The following is a 12,569-nucleotide window of genomic DNA, read 5'->3' on the forward strand; positions in this document are numbered from 1 at the left end:
TCATGACCTGAATGACTCAGGGGAGCAACAGAAATGGACCTGGTTTGGAGCTGTATGTCAAGTATACAGAAATTCTTCCCTGCAAGGGTTGACTTGTTTCTCCTGATGACAGCAGAGTCAAATCACTGATCACATGAGATGTGAAGGGTGTAGATGTCACTTGGAGTATGATGCTGGAGTTCAGAAAAAAAGTGGCACTTTCCCTCTGGGTCAGTTGTGATCTGGTCTCTGAGGATGCCCTGTTTAGATTAAGCATCACACTGATAGTCTCTACATGCCTAGCACTTCAAGAAATACAGGTATGTCAGTGATGGTGCTCTGACTAAATCACAGCCTAAGCAGATTTGTTTAATTACTTAAACCCACACCTCTCTCCTAAGAGCTGGCTTTGTTAAAGCTGCAGAGATAAAACCTGGTGATGAATGAGTTATGAGAAGTTGTGAATGTTCTTTATGTTTGGAAAACAAGCCCCTACAAAAAAATGTAGAATCATTTTGGTTGGAAAAGACTTTTAAGGTCATCATATCCAACCATTAGCATTATTAGTGCTCATCCAGAGGTTCTGAATTGTTTGTGTTGGTTCCAAAGCAGTATAGAACTGCTCTGGTCCTATACATAATGGAAAATAGCTTGCCTAATGTATAAATTGTGAAGTCAGGTGAAGAATCGACATTTCCCACGCCAGCTTGTGCGTTCCTAAGCTGAAAGCTCAAATGATTTGTGGATATTTCTGTTCCAGGTGATTTGTAGTGGTAGGATTCATCTTTCTCATTTAGTGAAACATGCTGTTTGACTTCGCCTTGGTCAGTTATTACAGGCTAGTTTGCAGTGTGGCAGCTCTCTGGAGACCCTGTTCACAGCTACTCATTGGGCTAGGAGAAAGGATTTAATCATTTTCTACTTCCTCTACGTTTGGTTTTAGGGTGTAGATATTTTATAAATGTGAGCCAAGCTATTTACTGGTGACATTTTACAAATTTTCACTCTGTTTAATCTCTGAGTAATGTTTTTAGGTTTGTATATGTTGTGGCCCTTGGCATTTTGAACTAACATATCTCAAGGATATCTTAAAGCATTGTATCTTTAAATGGATTCTATAGTTATTTTGTGGTTTCTTTTTTTACAAACGTTGTTCCAATCCCTAAAATAAGTCCTACATACACTAGAGGTACAGAAGAGGCCTCAGAGGGAGAATACTCCATGTGACATTAGCTGAAGGATCTGGTTATGTGCCAGCCAACGAGCAAAGTGAATTATGTAGCTTCTGTTTGGGTGCCAATAGGACTTAATTGTATGAGTTGATAGATCTCAGTGCTTTATAAAGTTGGTGAAGTGGCTCTGTGCCTGCTGTAGAGCTCTGTAAAGTCACAAAAGTGAAGCAGAATGTCTAAAAATCAGAGGCTGGCTTTCTAAGCATGGGGGAAGCAGCAGAGATTTATAGACTTCATGCTGTGATCATGACTGCCTTCATCAGAACAGGGTGTGTTACCTTCATGTGCCTTCCAGGGTCATAGACAAAGAGAGGTGGATGTCAGAAATCCAGAATCTTGAAGAGCAGCTGGGGATTAATCTGAAACTAATATAGATTACTGGTCATTACGTGTATTGCTCTGCTAGAAGTAGTGTGACAACAGGGCAAATCCCTGTAGTAAAGTCAAAGCCTGTACCTTAAATTAACACAGCTCTAAATCTCAATTCATATTTGGCTTAACTTCAGCTTTCTCTTTAGAGCTGAGTTTTGACATCTCTTTACCTCTCTTCACCTGGTAGTTTCAGTTATGGAACTGTTTGCAAGAATGACTTCTGTAATACCACGCTGATAGGTGGCATCCACCTGGTGATTGATTACATTTTCTTTCTCACTGCATCGTGTGGTGTGACAGCATTATCCACACTCATGTAAAACTGTCTGAACCTTCTTGCAGATGATGTCAATCCTCATGAACACCATCATTTTTGAAGACTGCAGAAACCAATGGTCTGTGTCAAGGCCACTGCTCGGACTTATACTTCTCAATGAGAAAGTGAGTATTCAGGAAATCCCACCAGATTCACTCTTCACATGCCCACACAGTTGAAGTAATTATTTCACGCAGAACCAAGCTGCCTGTTGCACTTCAAATCCCCTCTCTCTTCCCTTGGGAGTTCACTCCATTGTGCTCTCATTAGGAGAGAAGAGTGGGATTCAGCTCATGTACTGTGTAAGCATTTTACAGATTAGTCCACAGAGGCTTAGTGACTTCATCTTACTGAAAAATGCTCTCAAACCTTTACCCCAACCTCATATCATGCATCTAATTAAATTGGATGTCTTCACTTTTCCAGAATTAGGCAGGAATAAAAGTTATGCAAGCTCAGCTGGCTTTTTAGTTAGAAATATGAAACAAGAACACTGGAAATCACATCAGAAAAAATGTTTCCTAGAAAAACAGTTAACCACTCTCTTGTTCTGAAAGGTTTCCCAGGAATAACTAGCTTTGGGGGATATTATATGAGCACTGACACTTAAGTACTGGCATTGATTGCAATTTGGATTGTGTGCACATGTGGCAGATTCTGTAAGCCAGGAAATACTCTGCAATTTGCCCTTTCAATAAAATCTGAAACTATGAATTTGGAACTACCCATCATGTTTCCCCAGTGACTTAATAGAGACAATATTGTCTGAAATGGAAACCATCTGAGTAAATGAATGTGAGTTGATCTAAATGTGTGCATTTTTTGTATGGCAAGGCATCGCTTCTGAAGATATTGACCTGTTGTATTTGCCATACTTCAGAGCCAGCTCTAACTTTATTCCGAATTGCTTTATCTCTTGGGCAGTCACAAGCCTCAGTGTATTACTGCTTTGGAGAATGAATTGTCTATACAATAAGAGGGTGCTGGAAAAAAATAAGACACTAAGATTAGCAGCAACCGCATACATTAAAATTCAAACTGAAATCCCAGCTATGGGAGGAAACTAATAGAAGAAGAAAATATATCAAGAAGAGAAGCGCTGTCTCATCATTCACCTGTGCTGAAGGATCCAATTTTAGCCATATCCAATAGCACTGTCATTCATCTTCTTGGTGTGTTATTGTGATTTAAATCCAAGCTCTATAAGAGAGAGCAGTTCTTTTAAAATGATTGAGAGGGAATAAGGGCAAATTCAGTGTTTAGGAAAACTTTATGACATCACAATATTATACTTTACAGATGGAAGCAATATTTCTTACTTTGGAAGGAAAACTAATCATTTTCTATCTGCTCTGAGTCACTGCATCATTATAAAAGTGGGAAATAAGTAGTTTTGTGCATTCCCAATCTTGTTCAAGACGACACTTTTGTTTATATAATGCTTCTGATTTATAGCGCTTAAGTATTAGCCTGACTACATATTAATTATGTGGGTTTGATGCTTCAGTATAAGAAGAAATTAAATATTTCACTTGAAGATAAAACCACGGAGCTGTAAATCATAAGGAATAAATTTCTGAGTGGCAGAATGTTCTTTTTACTGAAATTAGACTAGTTCTAATGATTATGTGTTTTGCTTAGCAGACATGGATGTATACAAGCACCTTCACTTACGACCAAGTCTCTTGGAAGGGTGGAGGAGACAGAATTTGCAGGATTTTTGTTGCCTCTTTTGCATCGAGGCTATTCATTTAGTGTTCAGAAAAAGCAGAACCCGTACTTACACATGGCTGTCTTTTTTTCTTGGCCAGTTCCAGTGCACTGCAGGTTTGTTCGTTGGAAATAGGTTCCTTTCTTTCAAGTAGGGTCTCTCTACAGCTCCTGAGACAGCAAAGCACTCGTTGACCATGTTCTACTGCTTGTTCTTTTGTTTTAGTGAGATCTTCTTTGCCTAGAGTTCATCTCAAAGGGGAAGTATTAGGTTTGCTTGAGGACTCAGAAAAATTGGAATTGCTTGCACCAGTAGGGCTAATTATAGCAAATCAGGAATCACACAGTTCACTAAACCAACATTAAATCTTTTGAGACAGTATCAGCTAAGTATGAAATGGGATGGTTCCACGTGGCTCCCGACAGTGTTTCCATATTGAAGTGCAGCAGCAAGTTCAGTTTAAATCCTTGGGACAAGGGATTGGCAGAAAAAGCTCTCAGTATCCTGATAGTGTGGCAACCATGGCGCCTCCTTCTGTTGTCCCAACCAAGGAACACACAAAGAAAGAAGAGTACTGGAAGAAGTGATGTTATTTCAGAGAAGCCTGGGAAAGTCCAGGACTCAGACCAGCAATGCCGTGGGATGCTGCAGCCGTTAATGGTGGGCAGAAAATGCTGTCAGCACTTCCATTCTGAGGATGACTGAGGTTACTCTTGGAATACCTCTTCTCTGAAACAATTTGTGGGTGCTGGACCACTTCTCTGGGTGGTGGCCTCTTCTGCACTGAACTCTGCATTTGTCACCCAGGGCTTCTGGGAATGTGCTTGGTGCAGGCAGATATTTCATCTTCTACACCAGCTCCCAGGTGATTTTCAGTTGCAAGTTCCTAAGTAGTTTGGGACCCAGTTATTTGATCAGCTGCTGCTTTCACTTCCAGCACTGCTGCACTGATCAGCAGAGAGGCATAACAGGGGATGTTTCTGGTTTAAGGGGAACTGAATTGAGTTATTTGCCAAGCAGACATTAAAGTAAACACTTCCTATAGTCCTACTGAGTCGCCAGAGCTTAGCGTTAGCATTGCGGTTTTACTACATTTTGTTATCCGATGGGTTTTGTGTGCACAGAAGAGCAATGGTAGTGATGGAAAGAAGGTTGTTTAGTTTGAGATTTTAAGATTTAAGCAGTTTTAATCCCATTGAAGGTTTTTAAATCTGGCAAATGAATCAGACTTCTGTGTTCTGACACTCAGTATGCCACCCTCTAAGTTAACCTCCAAAATCTACTAAATTTTGCGTACTAAAACCAAATTTCCAGCCTACATGTAACAAGTTACCTTGTTACACACCTGAAATCTGGGGAGTAGTAGCAGTATTCCTCCTGGCTGCAAGAACAGACTGCTCAGAAGCTTTGCCAGGTACCTGGGCACAGGTTGATCAGAATGGTTCATTCTCCTCTGAATATCTGTCTCTCTCAGTGCTTATACCATGGATGTGTTAATACAGGAAAGACGAAGCAGGATTACATGACTTGCTTGTCTCTGGTAGTGGGTAGTACTGGAAGTCCCCTCCTGTTTTGTATTTCTAGACTAAACCAATGTTTTCCTAAGGTGATAAAAAAGTTCTGTTTTAGCTAATCCATAGATTTGCCAGAATATAAGGGGAACAGTGATACAGAACATCATCTTGATCATCTAGCTTCTGAAGACACAAAGATGACTCTGTCTCAGCACAGCACTAAAGTGATTGGAGTCCACAGCAGAGTGTACTAACTTCCACCACTTTGGAAAGACTGGAAGAGTAGTCAAAGATCTTTCTGTCTCCTCTGTTGGATGCCTTTCTGCACTGGAACCGGTTAGGAGGCCAACATCTACTTGTCCAGTGACATACCACCTGCTGCCACTAAACTTGAGTTGTGGTACACAACCATGCACTGCTGGGACAGTTCAGGGAGGCAGCGTCTGAAACCCAACTCAGCTAGACCACTGTGTGCCGTTTGCCAGGCTCCTCTCCCAGAGGGCAACAAACAAAGCACTTGCTTGGGAGCTCTGCCCATGCAGGTGAGTAACTAGGCTTGCATTTTCAAACCCCATCTTTAATCTTCTCTGCTTTGCTGTTGTAGTACTTCAGTGAACTAAGGGCAACCTTGATAACCAGCCAACCTGAGAGCAAGCGTGAAATCCTTGACCAGTGCTTCAGGAATCTTATGGAAGGAGTCGAGCAAAACCTTTTGGTAAAGAACAGAGACAGGTGAGTTCATAACACATCAGTAAGCTGGGGGAAAAAATAAGACAAATGAAAACTTTAACTGGAAAAAAAATAGAACATAGTAAGTATTTCAGGTAGCCTTAAGCTGCAGTTCTTTTTGAAAGACAGGTAATATCCTGTCAGAGAATTCATCCCTTGGCTTCACAGTCAGAGCCTGAACGTGTGGTAGTTGTCTATTTTCTTGGTCAGAAATGTATTTCCTGATTTAATCCCAAATTCACCCATTTGACAACAGAATAGAAGCCTTCACAAAAGGAATGACAACTTTGTCTCCATGTAATGCTCACGTTACTATCTTGTTGGTAGCTACCTCCATTATTTAGCCAAAGCAAACCTTGAAGCTATAGGGGCACCATCTAAGTCCAGACTCTGGAGCTTCCTGGAAAGCTTGAAAGAAACTGGAGTGAGGCTTGGAGAGAAGTGGTAGCTCAAACCATTTGTTGATTTTATTCCTCTGACGACTTCTCTGTTTGTTGGTGTGAAAGTTGTGTTGAACTTGGTTAATTCTGAAATAGTTTTGCATTAATTGTAGTCTCCACAAATTTGTTTGATTTTTCCTATTAAGTAAGGTGTAAGTTCTTCTGGCTTGACTGTGGATGATAGCCAGAGACAGGGGAATTTGGAAGCAAACCCAGAGCAGCATAGAGATCACATCCATGGCACTAATCAATCACACAGGCGTTCTGTGGAACTTGTATTATGGATCAGCAGAAAATATGGAGGAGAGACAGAGAGACACTGAGAATGAAAAGTATGCCTGTGAAAACAAAGGAGAACTGAGCTGGTGGTGGTGGATTGTAGGAACTGGTTTCAACTCAGAGCTGTAAATGCTACAGGGTTTCATTTGACTCAGCAGTTCTCCAAGATTATAAGGAAGATGGGGGCAACATCTTTAGCAGTTACTTGCAACAGAAAGAGAGGATATGTTTTTAAACTAAACCAGGGAGATTTAGACTTAAGAGAGAACAAGTTTTTTACAATGAGAGTGGTGATACCTTGGCTTATGTTTCCAGACAGGTGGGAGAGGCCCCATCCCTGGAGCTATTCCAGGTCTGCTCTGAGCAACCTGCTCTAGTTGCAGATGTCCCTGGTCACTGCAGGGGGAGGTATGGGAAAGGAGAGGAGAGGACTAGATGACCTTTAGAGGTTCCTTCTACTCATACCATTCAGTGATTTAAAATTAAAAACATAAAAGCTGAGTAAACATTGTAACTAGATAGTTGCTTGGTTCCATGTTTACTTACATTTATTGAAGGCAAGAAGCCCTCAAGATAATAAATTCCAAGAAAAGCTACATGGATGTGCATTTTCCCTGAGCTGCCTGTTTCTGAGCACTGCAGGCCCAAAGGAGAGGGGACTGTTGGCTGATTCAGCCTGGTCACAGGGAAGCTGAGTGGACAGGAGGCCAAGCTCCCCTGGCCCCTCCAGGCAGGCATGATGGGTAGTGGTAGGAAATCCAGCTCTGCTGCCAGCAAGTACTAGATTGGGCAAGTCCTTGATTCAGTGCCCGTGGATCTGAGAGGAACTTTCAGCTTGGAGTGCTTTGGGAGCCACTCAGACAGGCAGTGGAGCGGAAGCTCTGGGTGCACTGCTGTGGCAGTGCAGGCAAGGAGGGCTAGGTGCAGGTGTGAAGGCACAGGGATCACTGGGCAAGGCAGCAGCTCATCTGTCTCAGCAGCATCCACCTGTCTAACTTGGGAAGACTTTTAAGCCATCACTTCCCCAACAAGCAGCATGACTTAGTGGGCTGGCTTATTCTGTGTGCAGCTCTGGCTCTGTAATCCTTCTCAGATTTATTCTGTGGAACAGGAGGCTTCTTTTAACTGTGATTGTTTAAAATTGAGCAGAAATCAATTTGCATTAGCAAGGAAATAAGCACAAATGTAAAAAATTATGAATAGAATAAAGAATAAACTCATAATTGCATCCTGTATTTCCACACACAGCAAGCCCCAGTTCACCACGCTGCTGTTAGACGTACCCATAAAGCACAGTACAGTGCAGGCAGTCAGGAAGGATTATTACCCCTGGTCCTGCAAAGAGACCTTTACTGAGATCCCATCACTTCTGCAGGCACCTGTCCACGCAGTCCTTAGCAGGAGGGAGCCCTAAGGAGCCGTTCTTCAGGAAAGCTTTATTAGCTTGGCTATAGTGCACCAGCACAGTCTGACACAATCAAAGCCAAGAGCATCAAGGCAACAAACAAAGGAACATTTGAAAGCCCTGAATGCAGGCTGCAGTCTATGTCTGGCATTTTACATCTTCTTTTTGTTTTTTGGGGGTTTGGGGATTTTTGTAATTCACAGATGTTATAAATGGCAGCTAAATTCTTTGTTTTAGGTAAAGGTAGACCAAAGGAGTAGATCAGGTTTGGACTGTTGCACGGGCTGAGTCAGAGTTGGCATCCAATCCCAGGTATGACACTGTCGGGTGGACTTCATGTCCTGCACCTGCCTGGAGAGAACTGTTGGGGTCCATGTCTGTGAGTTCATTCTGTGGCAGATGGGTGATGGTACCACATTTCGCTGAGACAGGATGAACTCTGACACCACTCACAAGGGAGGAAGGTAGGGCTGTGAGAGCCTGGCCATGGTGACCATCTGGATGTGTCCCAAAGAGCTTTTTGCTGAGGTCTGGGGGAAGGAACACGTTCTGAGTCACATGAGACAGAAGGGTTTCTCGTTGCATTCATCTCCCAGCAGACTTCTAATATGAGTTTATAGTGCTGCCCACTAGTGCTTGTCTGCTCGTCCATTCTTTACAGGACTGGCTTTTGAGGGCACCTCATGGTTTTGGGTGTGCATTGTCCTCTGGTTTTCTTTCCATTTAATATTTGCATTGTGGTTATTATTTTTATCAGTCCTTGAAACACATCTCTCACTATCAAGTTTCCTTTAACCAACCATTGGGTTTCTCTTCCCCAGATTCACCCAGAATATGTCAGTCTTCCGAAGAGACATGGCTGAGGCTTTGCGCAGCGAGGGGGCCACGGATCCCAGCAGCGCGGATATGATGAGTTGACAGTGACTTTGGAGACGCAGCACTGACTGTTAAACCAACTCAGAAAATTCTGGGACCCTGGTTTATTGTTAGATAGACTTTTGACTCTTGTGAAAACTATTTTTTTAAGATATCTTCTTCCTTTTTATATCTTTGGCCTAAATGTAAGGATTTATAACAGTGGAAACAACAAGAAATCAGCGTTAGTTTGAAGAATGTTTTCAGCCTTTCTTATCAAAATTTATTACCCTGTTATCTATCTTTATGAAGCAGTGTAGAAACAGTACTTAACCAAAGAACAAAATAAATATGCATTCCTTCTAAGCTTGTATCAGTTAATGATTCTCAGTTGTACACAGAATAGTAAATAAGACCAGTTAAAACCTCCAAGGTCACACGTGTTTGAAAACGAGAGGAAAGCCAGTGCGACTTTTATGTGGTGTCTTTTTGCAATAATAAAATGACTATTTTTCTACCAAATGGTATATATTTATTTCCAGCACTGGTGCTTTATTTATCAGTGTGAGCAACTAAGTAGAAGACTGAAAACAGGCATTTTAGTACTCAAAGTACAGCAAGGAAGTTGAGAATGTTGAACGTAATAAATTAAGAGATGATAGAGCCGGCCTCTGTGGAGTAGTGATGAGCTTTTAATTTCACAAGTAGACATGTTCCAGGTCTTTGGGAACTGAAATAGAATTAAAAAAAAAACCAAACAAAACCACAACAACACCACAGAAGAAAATAAAGTTGTTGAAACCGTTGGGAGAACAGTGTAGGGTAAAGGGACTCTGAGCTGCTGGTGGATGGAAAGAAGATCATGAGCTAGCAATGTGCCCTTGTGGCCAAGAAGGCCAATGGTGTCCTGGATTGTATTAGAAGGGCTGTGGTTAGTAGGTAGAGAGAGGTTCTCCTCCTCCTCTACTCTTGCCTGATGAGGCCACATATGCAGTATTGTGTCCTTCCTTCAGGGAACTGCTTGAAAGAGTCCAGTGCAGGGCCACAACGATGCTGTAGGCAATATCTGCCTTGTGAGGAAAAGCTGAAGGAGCTGGGGCTCTTTAGCTTCGAGAGGAGACTGAGAGGTGACCTCATTCATGTTTATAAAGATGTGAGGGGTGAGTATCACGAGGATGAAGCCAGACTCCAGTGATAGGACAAGGGGCAGTGGGTACAAACTTTTGAGTGTAGTAGGTTCCATGGGCACATAAGAGAAAACATTTTCACTGTGGGGGTGACAGAGCACTGCCCAGAGAGGTTGTAGCATCTCCTCTGGAGACCTTCAAAACCTGTATGGTTACCTTCCTGTGTAACCTTCCCTAGGTGATCTCCTGCTCTGGCAGGGCAGTTGGACTAAATGGTCTCCAGAGGTCCCTTCCACCCTGATCTGTGGGGGACAAACAAATTCATTTGGGTGGAGATGCACAAATGAACTGAAGCAACACCTAACAGAATTTACAGCTCTTTAAGCAATAAACCAATTAGTTTATAATGTCCAAAAGCTATTATGTTCAATTACAAACTGCTGGTATTTGGGTTTCAATTGGATTGGGGGTTTCTTTTTCTATTTCTTTTCATATCTTTTTCATCCTTGCTAACATTTGTGTGCTTCATAATATTTCACCACTATTGAAATAAGGATGGGAATTTCTAATAGTGGCCAACAAGGGAGGGGAAAGTCATCCCTGTACTCCTTCAGGTTTTTTCCACTGTTTGGTTTTTTTTTCTTTGCAACTGTTGATTCTCTGCACAATTTTTATATTACAGGGACTAAATCTGAAAGGAAATAATTCTGCTAAGCAGATTTCTGTTTACATTTAAGTGGAGCTGGAGAAAATACTTGATCTGTAGCCTAAGGGTCTGATTTCTTAAGTAGTCGAGAAGATAATCAATTCAGGTTGCTGAAGAGCTGCAGGTTTGGGATGTTTCTACTTGCAGCCCAATGCTACGTGTCAGGATTTGAAAACTCTATGGAAAGTTTGGTCATCTTCAGCACATCAAACACTTTTGAATTAGTACAGTTGTTAACTTTCTGGTTTGGTCCTGAAAGGAAACTGCAATCTGTGCTTCTAAGATGGATTTTGAAATCTGAAAAGCTGAACTCAGGAACTCTTGGACAGGTTTTGGTGTGAGCTGGGCCAATCATTCTGTGATTCTGTGATGTTGTAAACTGGGCAGACTTGAGATGTATTTGAACAGTGCTTCAGCCTTGGTTAACAATTGACAGCACAAACTTGTTCAGAATAGCTAGCCATATAAATACTCTTTGCTTTTAGGTTAGGAAATGGATAGCATAGCAAATAGTGTGTTTTACAGCTCCTGGTCCTTTGTGGATAGGCTTTGTTGTCAGCTTTCTAAAAGGGCACTGTCAAAGTGGGCACAGCCCAGAATACCCTCGTGTGGTTACAAAGCACATCCAGTGCCATCCATGTCTTTCAAAGAGACATTATTGCTTTTATGGGTGTCAATTTTTTTTTCCCCCCTTAAAAAGATGTGCAAACAGTGGAATGAGAAACGTTGGAACAAAGACAGCACTCAGACCCAGTGTGAAGTCCTTGCAAGAAATGAAGGTGAGCCTATAGGATCAGAAGCAGGAAAAGACCTTTAGGATCATCAAGTCCAACCAGCAACCCAACATCACGATGCCCATTTAACCGTGTCCTGAGCTGCCATGTCTACAATGATGGTGCAAACACCTTGGGATTGTAAAATAGATCTGATTCTGCTCCAAATGTATTCTACATCATCCCAGCAAAAATCAAGGACTGTTGAATCCCAGGTAAGTGTTGGCCCCTCTGCCAGGAGAGCAAATTGCCCCTAGAGCTGCTCGCATGAACTGGGCTGTGCTAGAGCAGGCGAAGGCAGCTTGCTGGAGAGCACACCAAATGTTCATACTTTGCCCCACTTGCATAAGGAGGCTTTGAAGAAATTCAGACACTATGCACATCTTACAAAGTAACTCCTTAGACTTGTTAATGTTTTATTGTAGTGGGAGTTTACGATGACAGCAAACCTTTCAAACTGTGGAGGGATAACAGGCTTCCTTGTGGTATTAAAAAATAATGCTAGTGTAGGTTTTATGTACTGTAGTTCAGGCTGCTGTTAAGAGGCACTTCTTTGACAGCATTCTTTCTGAGGTTTACAGAAAGCCTAATAAAATATGTAAGTTACATTTCCACAAACAAAAGCTGTGCCCATAAGTTATTTGTAAGCACGAGATCCAAACAGTACCACGATAAATAAACCCTAATGGAGACCTGCGGCATCCATCCTAATGCAATCTGCCCAACAAAAGTCGTGTGGAGTAGAAAACTGGCAGAAGCTGCATGTTGGTGCATAAAATAAGAATGAAAGAGAGAAGGAAGCCAGGTTAAAGCATTGTTTGCACACAGATCTGAGGTACCTCCCAGCTTTCTTCCCCCATGCTGCTGCTTGGGGAGACCAGATGTCTTTGCATCTCTCAGAGTTTGTCCACAGGACCAGGGTGTTTCTCCTTGGCTTCACTACAGTCTGATCTTATCAGAGATGGCAGAAAGAATTTGGGCCCCATCTGCCCATCACCCTCTGCTCTCTTCCCTTTCAGTGGTGGTTCCTTCCCCAGGCTTCCCTGAACCCTCCTCATCTCATCTTTTCTCAGGTGTTCCTGGACCATTGCATGGACTCTGAACTAGAAGTTCTGGCTTCTCTCATGGTTA

The 12,569-nt window shown here is 42.2% G+C and overlaps 1 protein-coding gene across 3 annotated transcripts in view; it reads left to right on the forward strand.

Annotated features, from left to right (window-relative positions):
- Nucleotides 1–9,354, forward strand: part of RANBP17 (RAN binding protein 17) — a 154,750-nt gene extending 145,396 nt beyond the window's left edge. For 2 of the 3 annotated variants that reach the window (XM_064161639.1, XM_064161640.1), the window contains 3 exons: nt 1,926–2,024; nt 5,729–5,856; nt 8,799–9,354. In XM_064161639.1, the coding sequence (XP_064017709.1) occupies nt 1,926–2,024; nt 5,729–5,856; nt 8,799–8,895 (324 nt within the window). In that variant the 3' untranslated portion in view covers nt 8,896–9,354. Of the gene's footprint in view, nt 1–1,925; nt 2,025–5,728; nt 5,857–8,214; nt 8,290–8,798 lie in introns of all 3 variants that reach the window. The other variant, XR_010306378.1, reaches the window with a different exon arrangement.
- Nucleotides 9,355–12,569: the final 3,215 nt, after the last annotated feature.

This window comes from Pogoniulus pusillus, chromosome 22 (genome assembly GCF_015220805.1).
Source record: "Pogoniulus pusillus isolate bPogPus1 chromosome 22, bPogPus1.pri, whole genome shotgun sequence".
Classification (NCBI taxonomy): Eukaryota; Metazoa; Chordata; class Aves; order Piciformes; family Lybiidae; genus Pogoniulus; species Pogoniulus pusillus.